The sequence below is a fragment of the Apiospora hydei genome (genome assembly GCF_038363865.1).
Source record: "Apiospora hydei strain CBS 114990 chromosome Unknown utg000004l_segment0_segment0, whole genome shotgun sequence".
In the NCBI taxonomy this organism is placed as follows: domain Eukaryota; kingdom Fungi; phylum Ascomycota; class Sordariomycetes; order Amphisphaeriales; family Apiosporaceae; genus Apiospora; species Apiospora hydei.
This window is the reverse complement of record NW_027117363.1, coordinates 1091551-1115082: the sequence shown is the minus strand read 5'-3', so window position 1 is coordinate 1115082 and position 23532 is coordinate 1091551. Positions and strand designations below refer to the sequence as shown.

The 23532-nt window shown below is 43.6% G+C and overlaps 5 protein-coding genes across 5 annotated transcripts; 1 reads left to right on the top strand and 4 right to left on the bottom strand.

Moving 5' to 3' along the window:
- Positions 1 to 197: 197 nt before the first annotated feature.
- PG997_002868 (uncharacterized protein) lies at positions 198 to 2651 on the bottom strand (the record flags this gene model as incomplete). The annotated part of the gene is made up of 2 exons (XM_066807183.1): positions 198 to 1515; positions 1654 to 2651. The coding sequence occupies 2 exons, from the start codon at positions 2649 to 2651 to the stop codon at positions 198 to 200; spliced, it is 2316 nt and encodes a 771-aa protein (XP_066670801.1).
- Positions 2652 to 7026: 4375 nt separating this feature from the next.
- PG997_002867 (uncharacterized protein) lies at positions 7027 to 7251 on the bottom strand (the record flags this gene model as incomplete). Its single annotated transcript, XM_066807182.1, has 1 exon — positions 7027 to 7251. One exon carries the CDS (start codon positions 7249 to 7251, stop codon positions 7027 to 7029), a length of 225 nt encoding a protein of 74 aa, XP_066670800.1.
- Positions 7252 to 7618: 367 nt separating this feature from the next.
- On the bottom strand, positions 7619 to 8065 carry PG997_002866 (uncharacterized protein; the record flags this gene model as incomplete). The annotated part of the gene is made up of 1 exon (XM_066807181.1): positions 7619 to 8065. The coding sequence occupies one exon, from the start codon at positions 8063 to 8065 to the stop codon at positions 7619 to 7621; it is 447 nt and encodes a 148-aa protein (XP_066670799.1).
- Positions 8066 to 10213: 2148 nt separating this feature from the next.
- Positions 10214 to 11578, bottom strand: PG997_002865 (uncharacterized protein; the record flags this gene model as incomplete). Its single annotated transcript, XM_066807180.1, has 4 exons — positions 10214 to 10778; positions 10805 to 10956; positions 11175 to 11381; positions 11465 to 11578. 4 exons carry the CDS (start codon positions 11576 to 11578, stop codon positions 10214 to 10216), a joined length of 1038 nt encoding a protein of 345 aa, XP_066670798.1.
- Positions 11579 to 21469: 9891 nt separating this feature from the next.
- Positions 21470 to 23480, top strand: PG997_002864 (uncharacterized protein; the record flags this gene model as incomplete). The annotated part of the gene is made up of 6 exons (XM_066807179.1): positions 21470 to 21645; positions 22216 to 22311; positions 22372 to 22479; positions 22554 to 22975; positions 23063 to 23255; positions 23315 to 23480. 6 exons carry the CDS (start codon positions 21470 to 21472, stop codon positions 23478 to 23480), a joined length of 1161 nt encoding a protein of 386 aa, XP_066670797.1.
- Between the last annotated feature and the right edge of the window lie 52 nt (positions 23481 to 23532).

Here is a 23532-nt window from a genome sequence, read left to right as displayed (position 1 = left end):
GTCTAATTGACGCAGAAGGAAGAGCAAAAACTAAACGTAAATAGAAGAATGGCTTCCTGCAATGTTTCCCTTCAGTCGATAACCAGTAACAAGAAATAGGAATAATGAAATTGACATGAACCATAATGCGAAAAGAAGCCCGACCTACCTTTCATAAAGCTTTCCCTACGCTTGGTGCAATTCGGATTGCAGTGTGCTTAAGAGCCGCCGTCAATGCACCATGAGCACTCATCTAGCCGTGTTCCAAACATCGCCGTCTCCTTAGCCCCTCGGAACATATTGACTTGCTTCTGGATGATTGCCGGGTTTGTTTCCAGGCGTGTTCTGACTCTGCAGATTTGCTCCACCCATCTAATTTGGCCGTTGCGAATCGTGCCTTTCTTCCGGACCAGGACACCGATGTCCCACTGTTCACGCAGTCTAGGACTGCTCAAGACAATTAGGGGATGGTTTGGATCGACACTCTTTCCAACTTCTTGTTTCCAGAACCCAACCCAGTCCTCGTCGGTCTGTTTCTCCTGATCCGCTTGGCCCGTTTTGTGGCTCTGGGCGTCCACTTTGAGCCACTCATGCATGCTTTGGCCCAATGGGATAAAGAACTTCTTTGAGTGTGGCCAAGCTTCGATAGCGTGGAGTTGTATGCCTGAGAAATCCACGATAAGACCCTGCTTTCCGAGGGTTGCTGGTCTTTGTAGGGTCTCGTACGGAGGAAAGGGGTGGGCTTGCTTGCTGAGCCACGTCCTGGGTGCCCAGTTGTACCCCCTGGTTTCAGGCACAGCTTCCATTGTTAGCTGGGGCGGAGGCAAGAAGATAATTCCTGCAGGGATCCCAAGATTCGGCTTCATATTGATCCCATCCAGTAGGCAGACCATTCTCTTTGCCGCCAGGATATCTTTGTTCCTAGCGTCCTGAATTTCCAACACAGGTTTTGGGTCCAATCCAAGCATGCTAGCCAGAATAAACGGCTCATCTTCAGGGTTTCGGGGGCCATAAAATTGCACAGCAAGCCACGCTTGGAGGACCAGTGATTTCTGCTTCCTAGGGGCTTTCTCCTCGTGGGGTTGTTCTTGAAGGGCTTTCCTGAGGCTCCAAGTTGCCTCGGTAAAAGGATCGGCAGCCTTTGGAATGTAGTGATATGGGTCCGATCGCGTTCTCTTGGCGACCTGCTTGGCCGTATTAAGGTCGTCTAGCCCCGAAAGACGTCCATCTCCGAAGGCTAGGTGAATATCCTTACTGAGTACAGCTTCCAGCAAAGTCCAGAGCCGCCGGGACCAAACCCCTAGTCGTAGTTGAACATTCATCTTGATGATGTCAGTTTTGTACTCTCCCATGATGAAGTTTCGATCCCACACAATTGTAGCTTTAGCCTGACTGAAAATGTTTCTCAGCTGAGCCAAGGCCAGGTTCTTGCTCTTCACTTGGGTAGGCAGGCAAATGACGTCGATCCAGAAAGGTACATCGGCGCTTTGGCTCATCACAGATGGTATGACGAGTGTATTGAAGTCGTGTTGGAGCCTCTGCAACTGGCAGGGCAACATTTTACGGTTGTTGCCACCACGGCGATCTTGACCTTGGTCGACCAAAGAGTCATCTCAGCAATGTGATAGGCAACCGTATTCCACGTGGCACTCCTCCTTTGTGAGATCTACATACTGCAGTGTGAGACGTCCGTTGCTGTATGTGACCAGAGGCGTAAGCCCCTTGGCAATATTGTCGCTAACTTTGCCATCCAAGATCCCTGGCCCTAGGTCTATTGGGGTTCCGCAGTTCTTGTCGCATGCCCTCATATGTAGAGCTGCAAAATCCCTCTTATACGACTTTTTGCAAGTAAAAATGTTGCAGAGGTCGTGACCCTCGCAATCAGGTGCCGTGAGGGAGCTTGCAAAGTAGACTTCGCAAGAGCCTGTCATGGTAGATTCAACCTTTCGGACAAGACTTGGGCACCAGTGATTGCCTAGCATCCTTTCCCGGCTTAGCCGACTGTAGCCCCAGTCACCAAAGCCGGCCATCGACTTCCTCCAGGCTTCGTCGAGACCGATATCGTCGCCACGAAACTGGCTTCGTTGAGCCTGGAGAATTTGACCCAGAATTGCAATCGAGAGCGTAAGTTCTGGTGCGACATCATTGTGGACTGAATTGTCGTCTTTGGCGGTCAGCAAGGATTTATGCGGGGTGTCTGGGAATGTGTCCGTATCTCGGGCCTCATAGGAAAGGTGCTTCACAAGGAATCGTCGGGCATACCCTAGCGCGAGGGTGCCTTTGATATACCGGTGTTGCGGGTAGGTGCAATGCTGGTGCTCCTTGTAATAGCCACCTTCGTCTTGAACCCAAGTGTTGATGACACGCTTGAGCCTGGTTGTGTCAAGGCCCCTGTTACCATCGACGAAATCATTCGAATCAATTTTTTGATGCGTCATCCTTGCGAGAAAGGCGAACCACAGCCATTCCTGGAGAAAAGTTGCAACTGCTTGTTTCCCTTCATTCTTGAGCTGGGATTCGGCAAGAAGACCGCGCTCTACAAGCGTCTCAACGCTATCAAATCCGTAGAGGACGGGGATCGTGAAAAAGTCATCTGGCTCGAAGACACGTTGACGAGCAAAGAATCCCACTGATGGATGAGGTGTATCACCTGCGGGTATAATATGATTCATGATTGCAACTCCAAGGTGGAAGATCCCCGGATAGGGCGCTTGGAAGTCCAAGGGCAATCTAAGCCGATGCGGTTCGGGCTCTTGCCCTTATTATACATCTCCATTCAGCCTCGGGCTGGCCATCATTGCCTTCAAGAAGGTTCGAAAGCGAGATCAACGTACAAGTGTCCATTCCTACTTGGTGGCGCAAGACAGGGGTTTGAGGTGGAATTCCCCTTTGAGATGTGATATTAGGCATGTATTGAAACTCCAGTCTTTACGCAGGGCTGAATTTCGACCCGACATCACACCGAAGCCAAGAGTTGCCCGATATCTACTGCGATGAATTCATGGTGCAGCGCGGCCCCTCTGCCGCACCTCCCTCGTGACGAAATTCAGCCCTATCTTCGCGAGGACGACACATGAACATACGCGATTAACCCGAATTTCAGCCCTAACTCAAATCTTAACCTATTAAAATTAGCTATCCTAATCCGAATTTAATCCGAGGTGAATAGAAAAAGAAAAATTGTCGTCAACGCTTCTAGATACAGCCATGGGTGTGTGTTCCGGTACGATTTGGCAGGAGGATTCAAGACCAGGCATTCTTCAAGACGTGATTCCTCGCACAGTTTCTTATCGTAGGATGCACAGCCGTGAGTGGAGTAAAGCACGCTACGAATAGCCTGGATACACGCAGCTTTGCCAAGTAGATATGCAGCCACGAGGTCATTCCGGGAGACGATCGGTAACTCGCTTCACAGCTAGTTCGTGAAGTCAGTAAACTGATATCATTTTTATGCAGTCAGCAGGATCAGCCATACTCTGAGGCTCTTCTTCTCTCCGGCTGGGCGTGCAGGTCAAGTAACCGATGATCAGCTCTGCAAAAAGCAAGCCACAGTATGCAGCCTAACGTGCCGCCACTACCCAAGTAGTCCGGCTATATTTTACTCAACCTAGGACTTATTAGATGCCGATTCGGTATCCACCCAGTAAGCAAAGAGTGCAGTCCTCCGGGGAGGTCACATTCCCGCTGGCAGAAGAATCGGACCCTTCCCCGTTGGCAGCCTTACTTTAGCAAGGAGACCAGTATCCCGACACGAAGCTATGTGGAAGCTAAAAAATACGGCTTGAGGTTGGTATGAGTCACGCCCTATACTGTCGCTGACAAGACTGAACGGCACCGTGACGTTGCGCTATCCGCTTTACCCTGCTCGGCTAACACTTCTACGCCAGTGTCAATAATAGCGGGAGTGGGAGATAGAAGATAATGGCATCCAGTAGAACGTGTATATGATGATAAACAACAAGGTGGCGTCGAGACGCATGTTCAAGCACCTCAGCTAGGCAACGAGCTCTTTGGCCCTGGATGTGAGAGGCGGAGAGCAGGAGATGCTAAGCCAAAGGATGAATGTGGGAGTGTAGAAGGCTATGTAGAAGGCTGTAATCCCTAGGTTAACATAGTATATGATGTGACGAGTTCGATTTGGGAAGAAGCGGCGGTACAGGAAGGGCGCGGAAGCCTTTAGGCAGAATTATGAGGTAAATATTTATCGAGGCGACGATCGTCTTGCTCAGAGCCCCGAAGGCGTCTATGTGTTCGATAACTAAGAGCATCTCATGCCGGGCCATGTCCAGGTTTGTGAGATGCATAAGCAGATTGACACTTGTGGCGGTGAAGAAATACTGGAAATTAATGGAAAACGACCCGGCACACGCTTTTTTCTAATGGCATGCCACTGATAGTCCTATGAAAAGACCATCTAGCCCGAAGGGCTTCTTTGTGAAGCGTATGGTGTTGAGCCGTAGTCCCAGAGCGATGCAGGATATAACTAGACATACCCCCTTGCACGAATCCTGGGCTGTTGTGTTTCGTAATATACCAGTCTGCTCTTGCAACTCGCCAGGTACCGAAAACATACATATCATAATTTCCTGACTTGGAAGCGCGAGAATAGGGAAACCTCGCAAGTACGTTCAATGTCCTCCGGGTTTTTTCTTCACATGCGCGGTATGCGCGAAGCCCGCTGTGAGAACGGGCGGCTGCAATGAGTGTAGCAATCGCTTTTGCCATCAACACGGAACACGTCATTAGTGCCACATGAAAGTCAGTACCATCTCCAACGAGTCATACAGGTGATCGTCTTTAACAGAGTACTATTTCGAGTATAGATGCTGGATAATGCTGTATGGCATTCGCGGCTTCTCGACGAAATGGGCGAACTCAGGGAGCTCATTAACGACGAGGGCCCAACTCGAGCTCATCATATTATCAACGTTTCACATCCGCAAGCCAGCCCTTGCTGTTCCGCGAGAAGCTATTGTAGCTCAGTGGACACTCAGCGACTTGTCGCTGCAGAACCAAGCACGCGAGCTCGGGGTTACTGCGATGTCTTCACTCTTGCCATCCATTTACATCAGAACTGCGACATTTATGAAAAATTAATAGGATATGTAGCAATCAGTCAGTGGCAGTTTCTTGTTTCTTGCAGCTAGTTCGGCACATTTCCCCGCGTCGACGTTAGATTCAGGCAGATCGACAGCATCTTAGCGCAATAGATTGCAGTGAGACCGAAACCTTGACGTCTTAGATTATGCACCAGCCAACAACGACATTCAAGCCATGCCAGGGGTCACATTTGCAATATGGCGATAGATCTCAGCATAGGAGCAAGGATACTCGAGTTCATAACATATAAGGACTATCTCGGTCTTCCTTCTTTTTCATTTTGCCTTCATTCGACTTCATCATCAATTACGCACAACTCGCATTTCTTGTTAGAGAAACATCCACTCCACAGCCTCAACAATGTCGCCCACTGAAAACACCAATCCTGGCAACTTTGCCAACCGGTGAGATCCGTCCTGTCCTTATTATTAGAACCTGCACACCAGCTAACCGTCCCAGCCCGAAGTAAGAGGTGCAGGAAATTGCGTCCAAGGGTGGCCAGTCAAGCCACAACTCTGGCTTCGCCAGTATGGATGCCGACAAGCAGGTTCGTACCCATTATCTCGGAAAATAAGATGGAAAGCATTTAGCGTAATCAGTTGCAACTGACAGCATCCTCAGCGCGACATAGCATCGCAGGGGAGGGAAGGCCTCCAGTGGGTCCTTTGAGCCTGGCTCCGAAAAGGCACAGGAGGCTGGCCGCAAGGGCGGATCCCACACCAGCACCGAGTAGGTTAAACTCGACCAACATTATGGTGCCCAGGCGTAGGGTCACTAGGATACCCGCTACGAATATTAGAGTGCAGTTGCGGGGAGGTTAGAAATCGCGACAAGTTTATTAATTGGCCCCAGGTATTGTAGATGCATAGGGGATGTGAGACTCGCAGGAAGAACTATTATGGTCGAGTAGCCATTCTCGCACACATTCAGGCTAGAATCTATCCTAGTGCTGCATCAGCATGTTTCTCATCCGGCTCGCTGCCTACATCGGCTCGTGCTTGTTTGTTTAAGTTTAGCGTGGCCTGCTGTCGACCCCGTCTGTACGGATCGTTAAGGCTCTTCTCCACATATCCTGACAGTGCTGTGCACACAATGATGATGGTCAGCCTTATCGCCCATACCCAGGACCTATCCTACTGTATCGATTTCGGAGTATTGAGTGAGATTTCCAAAAATGGACTGAACAATGTGCGTCGAGGAGTACTCTCTATCCAACGATGACAGAATCATGATCGCCATACCTACGTCCAAATCCCAAGACGGTTGCCACAGGAAATTTTTTTGTTAAGACAATCCCTTGATATTCCCTCTTCTTGCGCTCTGTCCTTAGCATCGAAGCCAAAGACGAGCCGGTCCGTCCTAGTGTCCTTTGTCTGGGTTAGTTTATTGAGAAGTTACGGTAGTGCCGTGCGACTAGATATCCTATCTGCCACTGACTAAGGTACAACAATTAAACTCCATCACCAACACCTTGACTTTCATGTCCTCGCAGTCACCCCACCGACTTTGGCCCAAAGTTGAGGAAGGCAAAGCGCCCAGTGAGCCCGTTCAGCTCGCCAAGAAGCGCAAGCTGGCTTTAATTGCCTGTGCGAGATGCCGCTCACACAAGACGAAATGTGATGGCAACCGTCCGTTATGTGGCAGCTGTCGGACCCGCAATGTCGAATGCACGTATGACGATGACCCAAATACGACAAGTTCCATTCCTGAGCCCCTCATCCTTCCTCTTTGACCTCAAAATATTGGCCATTGACGGTTCTCGAAGTGAGCTTCCCTGCCACCCAGGAAGAGGAGCAAGCAACGAATGGCACATGCAACTCAGGTGGCGCTGCTAAGATTCATATGTGTCTCCAGCATGCCGTGCTCGCCCAGATGCTCAAACGGGCCGCAGAGAAGGACAAGCAAGTTGGTGGACAGCCGGACGCGCCCAGCCATGGCATCATCGCCCTATAAATCTTCAAGGAGCGTCAGGAGGAAGTCCGGCGCGCGAGGTGCTGTCGTCATTGAAGGCCGGGACGGCTGGAAGTTGGCCACGGGGTCGAAGAGCGCCGCCAGCTGGGCGTGCATGTCGACGATGGTGGAGTCAAGCGACGCACAGCGCGGCAGGATGGCGAGGCAGGACCGGGCGTGCTGCAGGTTGACTTGCCAGGACGCGGTCGCGTCGCCGTGCATCTGCTGCTGCAGGACAATATGCAAGAGAATGGTGCAGGTTGTATAGGCTTGGAAGCTGAGGAAAGGGAAATGCGTGTCAGCGAGCCTGATGAGCTAAGAGAGAAGACCCAACCCTTACATTACTAGCCAGCACTTCCACACAGACACATCCTCCAACACAAGAAGCTCAAACATGCGCGCCAATTGTTGTGCAGCCAGAATTCCCTTCGGTAGCGTTGTCGAATACGTAATTGCTGGACGCCGGATCCTCCGACATGGCGTCCCGCCTTACAAAACCAGCCGACCGGAGATAACGGTTAGAGGTGCGGCGGTACAGTAGCCCGGTTGCACTGAGGAATAATAGGTTGACATAGTAAATAGACACGCGTTACGCCATGACCTGCTCCTCTATCAATGCCGCCAGGTAGAGGTCTTTCGGCAGCTGCCGATACGACTTCTGCAAGTCCTGCATCAGGGACTCTGGACTGGCACCGGATTGCCCCTTCAGGATGCATAGCTTGGCCAGCTCCCGGGATACGGAGAGCGGGAGCATAGGCACCGTCTCCAGCGCCACATCGGACAGCGGCAAGTCCTCGAAGAAGAGGACGCTGCCGAAGACGTAGCCTACGGTGGAGGAGAGGAGCACCAACTGGTAGAGCAGGGTCCGCCACGTCTTGCGGTAGTCAAGCCACATCTCTTCTGTCATGCCCGGCTCGCGGACGTTGTCGTCGTTGAGGTTGTGCTTCAAGCACAGACTCAGGCCGATCTCGACGAAGGCCAGCGCACTAGTGCGCTGCTTCTTGATATTAAAGTTGGCCAGAAGGGTGCAGACCATAATGGCTTCGAGTGGCAGGATGCTGTACAGCAGAGAAATGTAGCTGGTAGACGTATGGTAGAGGGTCTCGGAGTACCTGGGGGCATGTTCGTCGTGGTAGGCCGGTCAGCACGTAAATTGCGCGCGGAGGCATGCATAACAATTTTATCAAGCTGAGTCGTTGGTGCTTACCGATTATGGAGGGCAGTTGAGAGATCCCTTAGGAAGGGGGGACTCGATTTTTACTTCGTTATCCTCTACTTCCGGAGGTTCTCGCCATTACTAACTAGGCTATAAGGGCCACATGTATATGACGTGGGGCGTGTCATGTTCCATCTCCAGTACAGCATCTAATACCCTTTGCGCGTTGTAAGCAGGTTTTCTCCTCGAGATCCCAGAAGAAGGGACTGATATGAGATGGCGACTAGGTTTTACGTTAGATGCTTGGATGTGGTACACTCCAAGCAAATCACAAGTGACCCATTGCTGGCCTTTTCCGAAACGACACATTATCCTGGCGGAATGGAAATCGGGTAGACATCTAATTCGCACAGCTTAGCCTTCCGCAAAATCGTGGTGAGCCTGAGGGCTATTCTTTGTTGTTTATGTATGCATAAAGGGTATGTAGTTGGATTACGCCGCCTAGGTTATGCTGCATGTGGGATTATGGCACGAAGACATAGTTAGGGGCGCCACCTTATATATGTAACCTTCTTTTCGTCAGCGTCAACCTTTTGTTGATAGGGCAGGCGATGAAATTGACGCTGTATCTTCTAGGAAGGAAGTTCCATCGTAAATATCGGCTGACAAATTATTCATGAAGAAGCCCAGATATGAGCTCGACACTGGCCAGGAAACCTATCGGGTGTGCTTCTGCGTCATCACTGCGACACACAAGATCCACTAACCTAGGGCGACGCCAGCTGAGGCGCCAGTAGTACTAGATCTAACCTTGTTACCCGGGAGCTTTGCCAGCGCGACGACGAGTGCAACAAGGCCACTAGATGGCCACCAGTGAGACTTGGCGACCTGGCAAGCCGGTAGATTTACCGAAACGGTAGTCTTCAGCGGTGGTGCACAAGGTGAGTAAAACGTGCTTCTGAAAAACGACTGTATGAGTTACGGGTAGTAATAGACTCGTTATTGTTGAAGCGATGCATTGATTGTAGACGGGTGTTGAAGACACACGCGAGTTGTGCGAAAGCTGACAAACAACCGTGGTGGCGGCCGATGCGAGCGGAGAGTATGCATTGCTTTTCAAGATCTAGTCAATGTGGCGAGTCGAAGATGGATGGATCAGAGTCCTTACCCTATAGGAATTGCCTTCTGAAAATAGAAAATCCTAGGACGCCAAAGGTGACCATTAGCCAAGCGATGTAGGAGTGAGCTGTTAAAGGTTGGGTGTATGCTTATGAGGGAGTCTGGGTCGAAATTGAGTGTGATTGGGCCACCTGAAATAGCAGCACCTCCAAAGCGAAGGTACGAAGAGAAACGGTGGGGGATCCGCAAACCGTAAAGGGCAGGGTACGGTCGTAAGTACCGTTTTAGTCCGTTTGGCTTCAATTCAGCCTTTTTCGCGTGGCTCGTGCGGTGGTGCCATGTCTTCCCTTTATGGAACACTTTGTTGCACAAGGTCGGCATCCGCTCTCCCCCAGACAAGAGCTTAGAGAGCCGAATTAGTACTAGGGTCGGTGACGACCTGGGAATCCTCGGTGTTGTATGTTTTTGCATTTTTGCTGCTTCACTTTTCGGTGGGCGCCAACCCTTACGTCCTTCTCCCCAGAGCTTGTTGCCCTACAGCAAGCCTGGAGCCTAATGAAAAGTGCCTGAAGATCAGATTGGGCATTCTGACATGGATGGCCTTTTTTTGAGTGCTGCTACGATTGGATCTGGAGATATGAGCTCTGGGGCCCATCTCCTTCGAGCGAGCCGGACTTTCGTCCTGCCTCTATGCCGATAGATTTGACCTGGCAATGCATCTTCCCAGCACGTGAAGGATGCAGCGGTGCAACCCGTCGAATTGGGTAACGTTTTGCCTGTATACATGTGTACTTGGTTCCAAGGCCATGACAAGCGGCCGGCCTGTCAAGCTGCAAGGTCCGAGACCGCATTGGCTGCTGGGCTCGGCTGCATATCGTCAGGCATGCCAGCCTCTTCCGTCGGAATGGGCTATCGTCTCCCTTTCCCTTTCGAGTCGACCTTGTGGGCAGAGACTGTAGGGAGGACAACAGGATCTTGCTTAGTAGTGGTCCACTGCCCGGTCAGTGGATCGTACTCGAGCAGGTACAACGCGTGCGCCGCACCCGCGCTGTCGTATAAGTGACTCAATTCCAAAGTCGGTTCTCCGTAATGTCCCATGAACTCCAGGACAAAATTGAGCTGTGCCCCGATCTCGAGCTCGTCTCGCAGGTTGATGGTGAACGGTTCGGCGCGCACCACGCGCCGGTTGTTCTCGAGCTTGACCGACTGCAAGAAGGTAGCAGGCGTACCGTCGACATCAACGCCTTCAACTTTCACAGAGTGGCGCTCTGCCTCGGAGCTGATCCGAATGACGAGGAGACGACGGACCACGAACTTGGGGATGGGAAGCGAGAGCTTCTCCATGACGCGTTCCATCAGGTCATCAGTCTTCCCGAAGATCCTGAGGCTCGACGACTTGTCCAAGGGCGTCTCTTGCAGATTACAGATCACGAGCTTCGCAGCTTTGCGCTTTCCGACCGTCTCTGGGATCTCGCTAGCGGGGGAATGGTCAATGAAGACCCGAGAGCAATGCACAGGTCGGCCTTTTGGGCATGGTCCCTCGCGAGCTGTAGCGGTTCAGCAGATAGAAACTCGCCAAAGTTGATGATGGTGTCAAGTAGGATACCGCCGCATAGAGCACACTTGCGACCGGTGCGATGGTCGTGGATGCTCTTTTCGAACGTAGATACTGCTCGGAAGTCTATCAACTCATTTTAGCGACCTGCGTGGTGCAAGAAACCACGGGTTGGCAATGACTCACCCCGGATGTACTGCTTCCCACAGTCTTTGCAGTATTCCAGGTTACTGTTTCCGTGAAGTTCCGAGATATGATCCTGGCGTAAAAGTCAACATTGATGCGAGCACCCTAAAGGCTCGATTGGAGGCTCACAGGTAGAATGCCGCTCCTGCGGTGCAGACCGTCGCAGTTCTGGCTGACGACGTACTTCAGGATATCTCGGTTCTGTAGCTCTACCAGGGCCATATGGGTTGGCGATGGAATAGCTTGCAGCGTACTGGCGGCCTTGGAAGTTCGCAGTCTCCCCTGCTTCCTCAACGTCCAAACCCCTTCCGGTCCACGGAAATCGGGAATGCCTGGCTTGCCGGTCAGCGAAGGTCTCCCTTAATGCGGTGCCACCGGGACCTGCCTGTAGATGTAGATATGCCGGCGCCCGTGAACACAATGATGTGCTTGCTCTTGTTGATGTAATCCACGAGCGTTTTGGCTTTCTGTTCCATCACTTCGGGCACCTCCTGGCGCTCCTCCGCGGCGATCATGGGAGCGGAGTCTGCCATGGCGAGGTCTGCGAGAAAGGAGAGGATCTAACAGGCGAAGGGTGTTAGTAGTCTTTGTTGCTACTCAGCACGGCGAAGAACAGTAGGTCAATTCAGACTAAGATGGCCATTCAATTGATTGATAGGTAGTCTAAGTACAACTCTTATACGTACACATTATGTAGATTCGAATATGTTTGCAGTCACATTGTTCCGGTTGGGTGTAATCGATTCGCTGAGGCTGCCCCACGCTAGATGGTTGCCTAAAGTTCACAAAAGCTCACAGAAGTTCACAGAAGTTCACTGAGATTTAACTGTGCGCACCCCTTAAATTAACACACCCCTTGCGAAACGCCGAAAACGATGTAATATTACACCTTTTTACAAGTATACTTTTTACGTGATAAATAAAAATATATAATCTTTATAGATTTTATTTAAATTTATTAAACTTAATATAGTTTTAACGTAGTTTATTATTAAGTTAATTATATTATTTCGCCGGTTATTAATTTAATTAACACTTTTTATTAAACTTTAACACGTTTTATCTTTATAATTATAATGCTTAATTTTTTATTAATAAGTAGGCTCGAATTAGTAATTTAAGCGACGCGAGACCTTATAAAACCTATTAATTAAAAGGTTATTATAAAAGCTTTCGGCATTTTATAATCGACGATTAACGACCGATTAAACGGCCGAATTCCACGACGCGAAATCCGATATTTACAGCGAAAAGTAACGTTAATTAAAAAAGAGGTACTTCGAAATTATATAATTAACCTAAATATTTAAAAAATGCCTCTTAATATTATTAGTGTGGAAAATATAGCTAATTTCCTCACCGCGTCGCGCGACGGCGAGCGCGACGGCGAGCGCGTTGGCAAGCATTAGGTTAAGCGTTTTATCGACCGTAACCCGGACTTTAAAACCTAAATAAACCGTCGATACGATTATTAAAAAGCTTTTTACGAAAATACGAAAGTTATTTTCGCTTAGTTTATATTAATTATAAATATAAAAATTAAATAACGTGGTTTATTACTACGCGACGTATATTACTTAGCGACGTACTTTTTTTATTTTTCGATTTTTTTATATAAATTAATTTAATTATAACGCTTAAAATTAATTAAAACTATTCGTTATTTAATTCTTTGCTTAATTTTATATTTTTTTTATATATTCGCGTATTGTAACCTGTTTCGCCGTAAATATTATAGCGCTTTCCACCGGTCGCCCTTCGTTTCGACGAACCTTTATTTTTATTTTTATCGGGCGCTAAACGCTTCCTTTTTGCTTTTTCGTCTTATAGTTACTGAGATTTTTTAATAATAAGGGCTTTTTTAAGTTAAACTCGCGATTTTTTAGCTTTTCGGCGCTTAGAAAGTGTTAAATTAGCCTCTTTTAATATATATATCCTATTATATATAAGGGTTATTTTATAAGTTATTTTAATTATACCCTTCGCTATTTAGTCTATTATATTTAAAATCGACGTCGGAGAGCTTCCTTAATAAGTAGACACCCTTTTTTTAATATAAGTAAAATGTTTAGTTATTTATTAAGGGTTAAACGGCGTTTAAGGGTCGTAGGTATTAGCCGTCCCCGAACGAGATAAGTTAAGTGTAGGCGTTCGGAGACGTATATTTAGCTTATTAATCACCTTGTTAAGATTAAAAGGGACTAAATTAAAAGCGCTAAATCCGGATTTAATATTATTTTTCGTAAAAATAACGAAATACGCGGCCTTAAAAACGATAAAAAACTCGAGCTTCGTAATGTAGTTTATCGAGGCCTTAATAAACAGCTCGATTTCCTTTAAATAAACACGCTTTAAAGCCGAATAAAATGTTATATCGAGTAGTTAAAGCAGGTAAAATAAATAAGGAGGCATACCGAGTGTAATAATATTATTATCCTGGCAGTATATTTCGAATTCGGCCGAAATATAGCTCTCGTAGCTATCGATAATTAAAAGGCGGTGAGAACTTTTCGTTTACGCTTTAATGTGTTTATCGAAGTGCTTAATTTAGTTTAAGCTTATCTCGTTATTAGTTTAATTATTAAAAATCGGCTTAATTATTTAATCGCCCGGTAAATCGGTTTCGCGGGACTAGTTCGCGAGGTAATATTAGCTTTAAACGATTAAAAACGGCGAAATACACTAGCCCTACGAATTAATACATTTAATCGCCGTTACCTATTCCTAATTACTAGGCTAGACCGACTTCGCTTTTCCACGCCGCTCGGCGCGTATTACGACGAGTATTAACCCGATTATACCTATTATAAAGCCGGTCTCGTCGAAATTCCAGATATTTTCGTCGACGATCCCGTATTTCGCCTTTATATTCGTAACTAGCGTAAACTAGCCGGAAATAATTTTAAAATCCTCGTAAAAAACTTTTTAATAATCGTACCGACGATTTATTTTAATTTTTAAGTCCGGGTTACGGTCGATAAAGCGCCTAACCCAGTGCTTACCGACGCGGTCGCCGCCGCGCGACGCGGTGAAAAAATTAGCCATATTTTCTACACTAACAAAATCGGGAGGCATCCCTCGAATATTTAAATTAATTATATACTTACGAAATACCTCTTTTTTAATTAAATTTAATTTACGTCGTTTCGGTCGGATTTCGCGTTTTAAAGTTCGGCCGTAAATTCGATAACGTAAAATTAATTCGAATATATTATAAACTTTTATTACTGCTTTTTAATTTATTTAATTCGCTCCGTTTCGTATTATTTAAATTATTAAAATTATTCGATTTTTTAGGATTAATTAAGCATTATAATTATAAAAGTATTACGCGTTAAAGTTTAATTATATTAAAATTAAATTTAAGTACGTCGCTAAGTGATATGCGTCGCGTAGTGGTAAACCACGTTACGGTATTATTAATAAAAATATATATAATTCTAATAAAACCGGCTTTATAATAAATATAATTAAATTAATCCTCGTCGTAATACGCGCCGATCGGCGTAAGAAAACGAAATCGGTTTAGCTTAGTAATTAAGAATAAATAACGGCGATTAAATATATTAATTCGTAAAGCTAATATACTTCGCCGTTTTTAATCGTTTAAAATTAATATTACCTTATAAACTAATCTCGCGAAAACGATTTACCGGGCGATTAAATAATTAAACCGACTTTTAATAGCTAAATTAATAACGAAATAAGCTTAAATTAAATTAAGTATTTCGATAAATATATTAAATCGTAAACGAAAAGTTACTACCGCCTCTTAATTTTCGATAGTTATAAGAGTTATATTTCGGCCGAATTCGAGGTATATTATTAAAATAACGATATTATTACTATTAATATACCTCTTTATTTATTACACTTACGTTAACTTCTTAATATAGTATTTTATTCGCTTTTAAAACGTGCTTATTTAAAAGAAATCGAGTTATTTATTAAAGCCTTTATAAATTATATTATTAAGCTCGAGTTCTTTATCGCTTTTAAGGCCGCGTATTTTATTGTTTTTATAAAAATTAATATTAAATTTAGATTTAGCGTATTTAATTTAATACCTTATAATCTTAACGAGGTAATTAATAAGTTAAATATACGTTTTTAAATACTTATATTTAACTCGTCGCGTTTAGGAATAATTAGTATTTACGACCTTTAAACGCCGTTTAACCATTAATAAATAATTAAACACTTTTTTTTATTAAAAAAAAGTGTTTATTTATTAAAAAAACTTTTTAACGTTAATTTTAAAAACGATAAATTAAATAATAAAAAATATAACGTAATTTATTACTACGCGACGTATATTACTTAGCGACGCATTTTTTTCACTTTTTAACTTTTTTATATAAATTAATTTAATTATAACACTTAAAATTAATTAAAACTATTCGTTATTCGATTCCTCGCTTAATTTTATATTCTTTTTATATGTTCGCGTATTATAACCTATCTCGCCGTAAACATTATAGCGCCTTCCGCCGGTTATTCTTCGTTTCGACGAACTCTTATTTTTACTTTCATCGGGCGTTAAACGCTTCCTTTTTACTTTTTCGTTTTATAGTTATTAAAATTCCTTAATAATAAGGGTTTTTCTAAGTTAAACTCGCGATTTTTTAACTTTCCGGCGCTTAAAAAGTATTAAATTAACCTTTTTTAATATATATATTTTATCGCGTATAAAGGTTAACGTAGTTTATTATTACGCGACGTATATTACTTAGCGACGCACTTAAATTTAATTTTAATATAATTAAACTTTAACGCGTAACGTGGTTTACTATTACGCGACGCATATTACTTAGCGACGTACTTAAATTTAATTTTAATATAATTAAACTTTAACGCGTAATACCTTTATAATTATAATGCCTAATTAATCTTAAAAAGATCGGATAGTTTTAATAATTTAAGCGATACGAAACGAACCGAATTAAATAAATTAAAAAACAGTAATAAAAGTTTATAATATACCCGAATTAATTTTACGTTATCGAATCTACGGCCGAACTTTAAAACGCGAAATCCGACCGAAACGACGTAAACTAAATTTAATTAAAAAGGAGGTACTTCGTAAATATATAATTAATTTAGATATCCGAGGGATGCCTCCCGATCTCGCTAGTGTAAAAAATATGGCTAATCTCTTCACCGCGTTACGCGGCGGCGACCGCGTCGATAAATACTGGGTCAAGCGTTTTATCGACCGTAACCCGGACTTAAAAATTAAAATAAATCGTCGATATAATTATTAAAAAGCTTTTTATAAAGATTTTAAAGTTATTTCCGGCTGGTTTACGCTGGTCGTGAATATAAAGGCGAAATACGGAATCGTCGATAAAAATATTTAAAATTTCGACGAGACCGGTTTTATAATAAGTATAATCGGGTTAATACTTATTATAACACGCGCCGAACGACGTGGAAAAACGAAATCGGTCTAACTTAGTAATTAGGAATAAGCAACGGCGATTAAATATATTAATTCGCAGGGCTAATATATTCCGCCGTTTTTAATCGTTTAAAACTAATATCACCTCGCGAACTAGTCCCGCGAAACCGATTTACCGGGCGACTAAGTAATTAAGCCGATTTCCAATAATTGGACTAATAACGAAACAAGTTTAAACTAAATTAACCACTTTAATAAATATATTAAAGCGTAAACGAAAAATTCCTACCGCTTCTTAATTATCGATAGCTATAAGAGCTATATTTCGGCCGAATTCGAAGCATACTATTAAAATAATAATATTATTATACTCGGTATGCCTCCCTATTCATTTTACTTACTCTAACTACTCGATGTAGCACTTTATTCGGCTTTAAAGCGTGCCTATTTAAAGAAAATCGAGCTGTTTATTAAAGCCTCGATAAACCACATCACGAAGCTCGAGTTTTTTATCGCCTTTAAGGCCGCGCATTTCGCTATTTTTACGGAAAATAATATTAAATCCGGATTCAGCGCTTTTAATTTAGTCCCTTATAATCCCGACGAGGTGATTAATAAACTGGATATACGTCTCCGGACGCCTACACTTAACCTATCCCGTCCGGGGACGGCCAGTATCTACGACCCTTAAACGCCGTCTAACCCTCAACAGACAACTAAGCACTCTACTTATATCAAAAAAAGGGTGTCTACCTATCAAGGAAGCTCTCCGACGCCGATTTTAGATGCGGTAGACCAGATGGCGAAGGGTATAATCAAAATGGCCTATAAAATAACCCTTATGCGCGATAGGATGCATATGCTGGAGGAGGCTAATTTGGCACTTTCTAAGCGCCGGAGAGCTAAAAAATCGCGAGTCCAGCTTGGAGGAGCCCTTACTATTAAGGAATCTCAGCAGCTATAGGACGAAAAGGTAAAAGGGAAACGTTTAACGCCCGATAAAAATAAAAATAGGGGTTCGTTAAAACGGAGGGCGACCGGTGGAAAGCGCTGTGGTGTTTACGGCGAAACAGGTTACAATACGCGAACATGTAAAAAAAATATAAAATCAAGCGAAGAATTAAATAGCGAATAGTTTTAATTAATTTTAAGCGTTATAATTAAATTAATTTATATAAAAAGGTCGAAAAGTGGAAAAGGTGCGTCGCTAAGTGATATGCGTCGCGTAGTGGTAAACCACGTTAATACTTTTATAATTATAATACTTAATTAATTTTAAAAAGATCGGATAGTTTTAATAATTTAAGCGATATAAAACGAAGCGAATTAAATAAACTAAAGAGCAGTAATAAAAGTTTATAATATACCCGAATTAACTTTACGTTATCGAATTTACAGCCGAATTTTAAAACGCGAAATCCGATTAAAACGATATAAATTAAATCTAATTCAAAAGGAAATACTTCGTAAATATATAATTAATTTAAATATCCGAAGGATGCCTCCCGATTTCGTTAATATAAAAAATATAGCTAATCTCTTTACCGTGTCGCGCGGCGGCGACCGCGTCGGTAAGCATTAAGTTAGGCGCTTTATTAACCGTAACCCGAACCTAAAAATTAAAATAAATCGTCGGTACGATTATTAAAAAGCTTTTTACGAGGATTTTAAAATTATTTCCGGCTAATTTACGTTAATCACGAATATAAAGGCGAAATACGGGATCGTTAACGAAAATATTTAAAATTTTAACGAGACCGGCTTTATAATAAATATAATCGGGTTAATACTCGTCGTAATACGCGCCGAGCGGCGTAAAAAAGCGAAGTCGGTTTAGTTTAATAATTAAGAATAAATAACGGCGATTAAATATATTAATTCGTAAAGCTAATATATTCCGTTATTTTTAATCGTTTAAAGTTAATATTACCTCGCGAACTAGTCCCGCGAAACCGATTTACCGGGCGATTAAATAATTAAGCCGACTTTTAATAATTAAACTAATAACGAAATAAGCTTAAACTAAATTAAGTACTTTAATAAACATATTAAAACGTAAACGAAAAATTCCTACCGTTTTTTAATTATCGACAGCTACGAGAGCTATATTTCGGCCGAATTCGAGGTATACTACTAAAATAATAATATTATTACACTCGGTATGCCTCCCTATTTATCTTACCTGCTCTAATTACTCGATATAGCATTTTATTCGGCTTTAAAGCGTGCTTATTTAAAGGAAATCGAGCTGTTTATTAAGGCTTTAATAAATTATATTACGAAGCTCGAGTTTTTTATCGCCTTTAAGGCCGCGTATTTCGCTGTTTTTACGGAAAATAATATTAAATCCGGATTTAACGCTTTTAATTTAGTTTCTTATAATCTTAATAAAGTAATTAATAAGCTAAATATACGTCTCTGAACGCCTACATTTAACCTATCCCGTCCGGGGACGGCCAGTACTTATAACCCTTAAACGTTATTTAACTTTTAATAAATTACTAAACATTGTATTTATATTAAAAAGAGGGTATTTATTTATTAAAAAAGCTCTGCGACGCCGATTTTAAATACGGTAAACTAAATAATAAAGGGTATAATTAAAATAGTTTATAAAATAACTTTTATACGCGATAAGATATATATATTAAAAAAGGTTAATTTAGCACTTTTTAAGCGCCGGAAAACTAAAAAGTCGCGAGTCTAGCTTGGAAAAGCCCTTACTATTAAGGAATCTCAGCAGCTACAGGACGAGAAGGTAAAAAGGAAGCGTTCAGCGCCCGATAAAAGTAAAAATAGGGGTTCGTCGAAACGGAGGGCGACCGGTGGAAGGCGCTGTGGTATTTACGGCGAAACAGGTTATAATACGCGAACATGTAAAACAAATATAAAATTAAGCGAGGAATCGGATAGCGAATAGTTTTAATTAATTTTAAACGTTATAATTAAATTAATTTATATAAAAAGGTTAAAAAATAAAAAAAATACGTCGCTAAGTGATATACGTCGCGTAGTAATAAACCACGTTATTTTATAAGTTACTTTAATTATATTTTTCGCTATTTAATTTACCGTATTTAAAATCGGGGTCGAAAAGTTTTTTTAATAAGTAAATACTTTTTTTAATATAAATAAAATATTTAATTATTTATTAAAAATTAAACGGCGTTTAAAGGTTATAAGTATTAACTATCTTTAAACGAAATAAGTTAAATATAAACGTTTAGAGATATATATTTAACTTATTAATTACTTCGTCGGGATTATAAGGGATTAAATTAAAAATATTAAATCTAGATTTAATGTTATTTTCCGTAAAAACAGCGAAATGCGCGGCTTTAAAGGCGATAAAAAACTCGAGCTTTATAATATAATTTATTAAAGCCTTAATAAACAGCTCGATTTCTTTTAAATAAATACGCTTTAAAGCCGAATAAAGTGCTATATCGAGTAGTTAAAATAGGTGAGATAAATAGGGAGGTATACCGAGTGTAATAATATTATTATCTTAATAGTATACCTCGAATTCGGCCGAAATATAGCTCTCGTAACTATCGATAATTAAGAGGCGGTGAAAACCTTTCGTTTACGTTTTAATATATTTATCGAAATGTTTAATTTAATTTAAGCTTATTTCGTTATTAGTTTAATTATTAAAAATCGGCTTAATTACTTAGTCGCCCGGTAAATCGATTTCGCGGGACTAGTTTACGAAGTAATATTAATTTTAAACGATTAAAAACGGAGGAATATATTAGCCCTACGAATTAATATATTTAATCGCCGTTATTTATTCTTAATTATTAAACTAAACTAACTTCGCTTTTCTACGCCGCTCGGCGCGTATTACGACGAGTATTAACCCGATTATACTTATTATAAAGCCGGTTTCGTTAAAATTTTAAATATTTTCGTTAACGATCCCGTATTTCGCTTTTATATTTATAATTAATATAAACTAGCCGAAAATAATTTTAAAATCCTCGTAAAAAACCTTTTAATAATCGTATCGACGATTCATTTTAATTTTTAAGTCCGGGTTGCGGTTAATAAAACGCCTAACCTAGTGCTTATTAACGCGGTCGCCGCCGCGCGACGCGGTAAAAAGATTAGCTATATCTTTTACACTAGCGAGATCGAGAGGCATCCCTTAAATATCTAGATTAATTATATACTTACGAAGTACCTCTTTTTTAATTAAATTTAATTTATATCGTTTCGGTCGAATTTCGCGTTTTAAAGTTCGGCTATAAATTCGATAACGTAAAATTAATTCGAGTATATTATAAGCTTTTATTACTACTCTTTAATTTATTTAATTCGGTTCGTTTCGTGTTATTTAAATTATTAAAACTATTCGATCCTTTTAAAATTAATTAGGCATTATAATTATAAAAGTATTACGCGTTAAAATTTAATTATATTAAAATTAAAATTAAATACGTCGCTAAGTAATATACGTCGCGTAGTAGTAAACTATATTAATTAAATTAATTTATATAAAAGTGGTACGAAATAAATAAAGTGTTCGACGAGGTAATATATTTAACGAGGTAATAAACCACGTTATTATAAATTTAAATATTTAATAATATAATTTAAAAATAATCGCTATTATTATTAATTTTAAGCTTTAATATTTTAAATTTACGCGTTAATTTAACGTAATATTTATAAAATAAATAGTGTACACGCTAAAAGACTTATAGTGCTAAGCAATTCCAAGCGCACGGGTGATATTTAAGAGGGAAGGTGGACCAGATCATGTTATGAGCTTGTACAGAGTATTGCGCTGGCCTATCTAGATGTACAGTATGCCACCTTGTGCAACGGGGGCCCGCTTCAGTGTCTCACTGCATGCTCTCTGCATATCAGCTGGGCATGGATTTTCAGCTTTCGAGGGAGCAAAGTCCTTGTCGGGACCTTAAGTCGGCAGGATCCCCTGCGAAGTCAGTGTCCCGTTCCAACGCTCCCACTCCAACTTCGTATCACAGAATCCCGTGCATTTCCTGGCGACGACATCATGGGTGAGAAGACGCCCGATACTAGCGGCATAATAGCCACCAAGGGCGACGAGACTCCGTCGGTGGTGGCAACGGCACAGGTCACGGAAGTTCCCATGTTCGACCAGAAAGCGACCAAGAAGCTCTTGAGGAAGCTGGACTGGCATCTTATTCCGTTCATGAGTCTGATCTATCTGTAAGTCGCGTTCTGGCCAACGAAAGGGGACCTGTACTCCAATCAGGGGGTATCTACGGCTGGTCTAACCGCAAACTGCTTCAAAGGTTATGCTTCCTCGACCGCACCAACATCGGCAATGCGCGCCTCGACAACCTGGAGCAAGACCTGCACCTCCGGGGTCTGCAGTACAATGACTGTCTCGCCATCCTCTTCCCCTTTTACATCGCGGCCGAGATCCCCTCTAACATGATGATGAAGCGGCTGCGGCCGTCCGTCTGGCTGACCTTCATCATGGTGGCCTGGTCGGCCTGCATGATCGGGCAGGGGTTCGTCAAGGACTACTCGGGGCTCATGGCGACGCGCGTGTTCCTCGGCGTCTTCGAGGGCGGCTTGTTCCCTGGGGTCAACTACTATGGTGAGTGTTGCCACAGGCGTAGCGTGGTTCGACGAGGAGCCAGCATGTCGTGCTAACGAGTCAACGCAGTAAGTCGCTTTCGCAGTAAGGCACATCGGTCGCTGCCGTGGAGGAATCGATCGGCACTGACTTGTGTTATAACCACGGCTATAGATCACGCAATGGTATTGCAGGCATGAGTGCGGGTTTCGCATGGCCCTGTTCTTCTCCGCTGCGACGCTAGCTGGTGCCTTTGGTGGCATCCTAGCGAGAGGCATAGCTGAAATGAGGTGAGTGCATCCAAGGTCCTCCCTTATGGGTGTTGCCCCATAGCTGACCGTGATGCGCAGCGGTGTGGGTGGCCTCTCCGCCTGGTCTTGGATCTTCATCCTGGAAGGCCTCCTCAGCATCTTGGTATCCTTCACAGCTTACTGGGCCATCTACGATTACCCATCAACGTAAGCAGACGCTCCTATTCCCATTCGATCTCCTCCAGCCGTCGCATCGAAGACTCACATGACCGACCATCCAGAGCAACCTTCCTCACCGAGAAAGAGCGCGACGAAGTCGAGCGCCGCCTCGCCGTCGACCACGGCCACCTCTCCAACGACTTCGACCTCAAGTACGTGTGGCAAGCCATCGGCGACTGGAAGATCTACATCTTCATGCTGGTCTGCATGGCCGGGTTCGCGCCCATCTACTCGTTCTCCCTCTTCCTGCCCACCATCATCAAGGGTATGGGCTACTCGGCCAACAACGCGCAGCTCATGAGCGTGCCGCCCTACGTCTTCGCATGCGTCTTCACGATTGGCGCTAGCTGGTTCGCCGACCGCATCCGCCAGCGCGGCGTGTTTCTTTTGGGGTTCCAGCTCGTCGCCATCTTGGGCTTCGCGCTCCTCGCGGCGAGCGGGAATTCGACGGTGCAGTATACTGGGACGGTGTTCGTTGCTATCGGTAAGCTCTTGGACATTACCATTTGCCTCTCTCCCTCGAATCTGATAAGAACTTGGCGATGCTAATTGGACCGACCCGACTTTCCAGGTATATATCCGCAGATCCCTCTGGGCCTGGCCTGGAATGGCGCCAATATCGGCGGTAGTCTGAAACGCGGTACGGGTATTGCCATGCAAGTCATGGGCGGTAATTGCGGCGGTATCATTGCGAGCTACGTGTACTTGACTCGCGACGGTCCCCGTTACATCACCGGACACAGCATCTTGATCGGCTTCGTGGGGTACGTGTCCATTCCTCTGTCGTTGAGCTTCGAATCGGCTAAACTAACTTATCGACAAGCATGGCATTCTTCTTGACCCTCTTCATGACTATCTGGTGTCGTCGTGAAAACGCCAGGCGGGATGCTGTAGCGCAGCAACTGGGCACGCAGGAGCTGAGGGGAGAGCAGAAGATGCTGGAGCGAGAGTTGGCGGACAATGTCCCTTGGTTCCGATATACGATATAGGTAGGATGATGCGTGTACACCTAAGTGTAACGTAGACTAGATGCCTAGGATA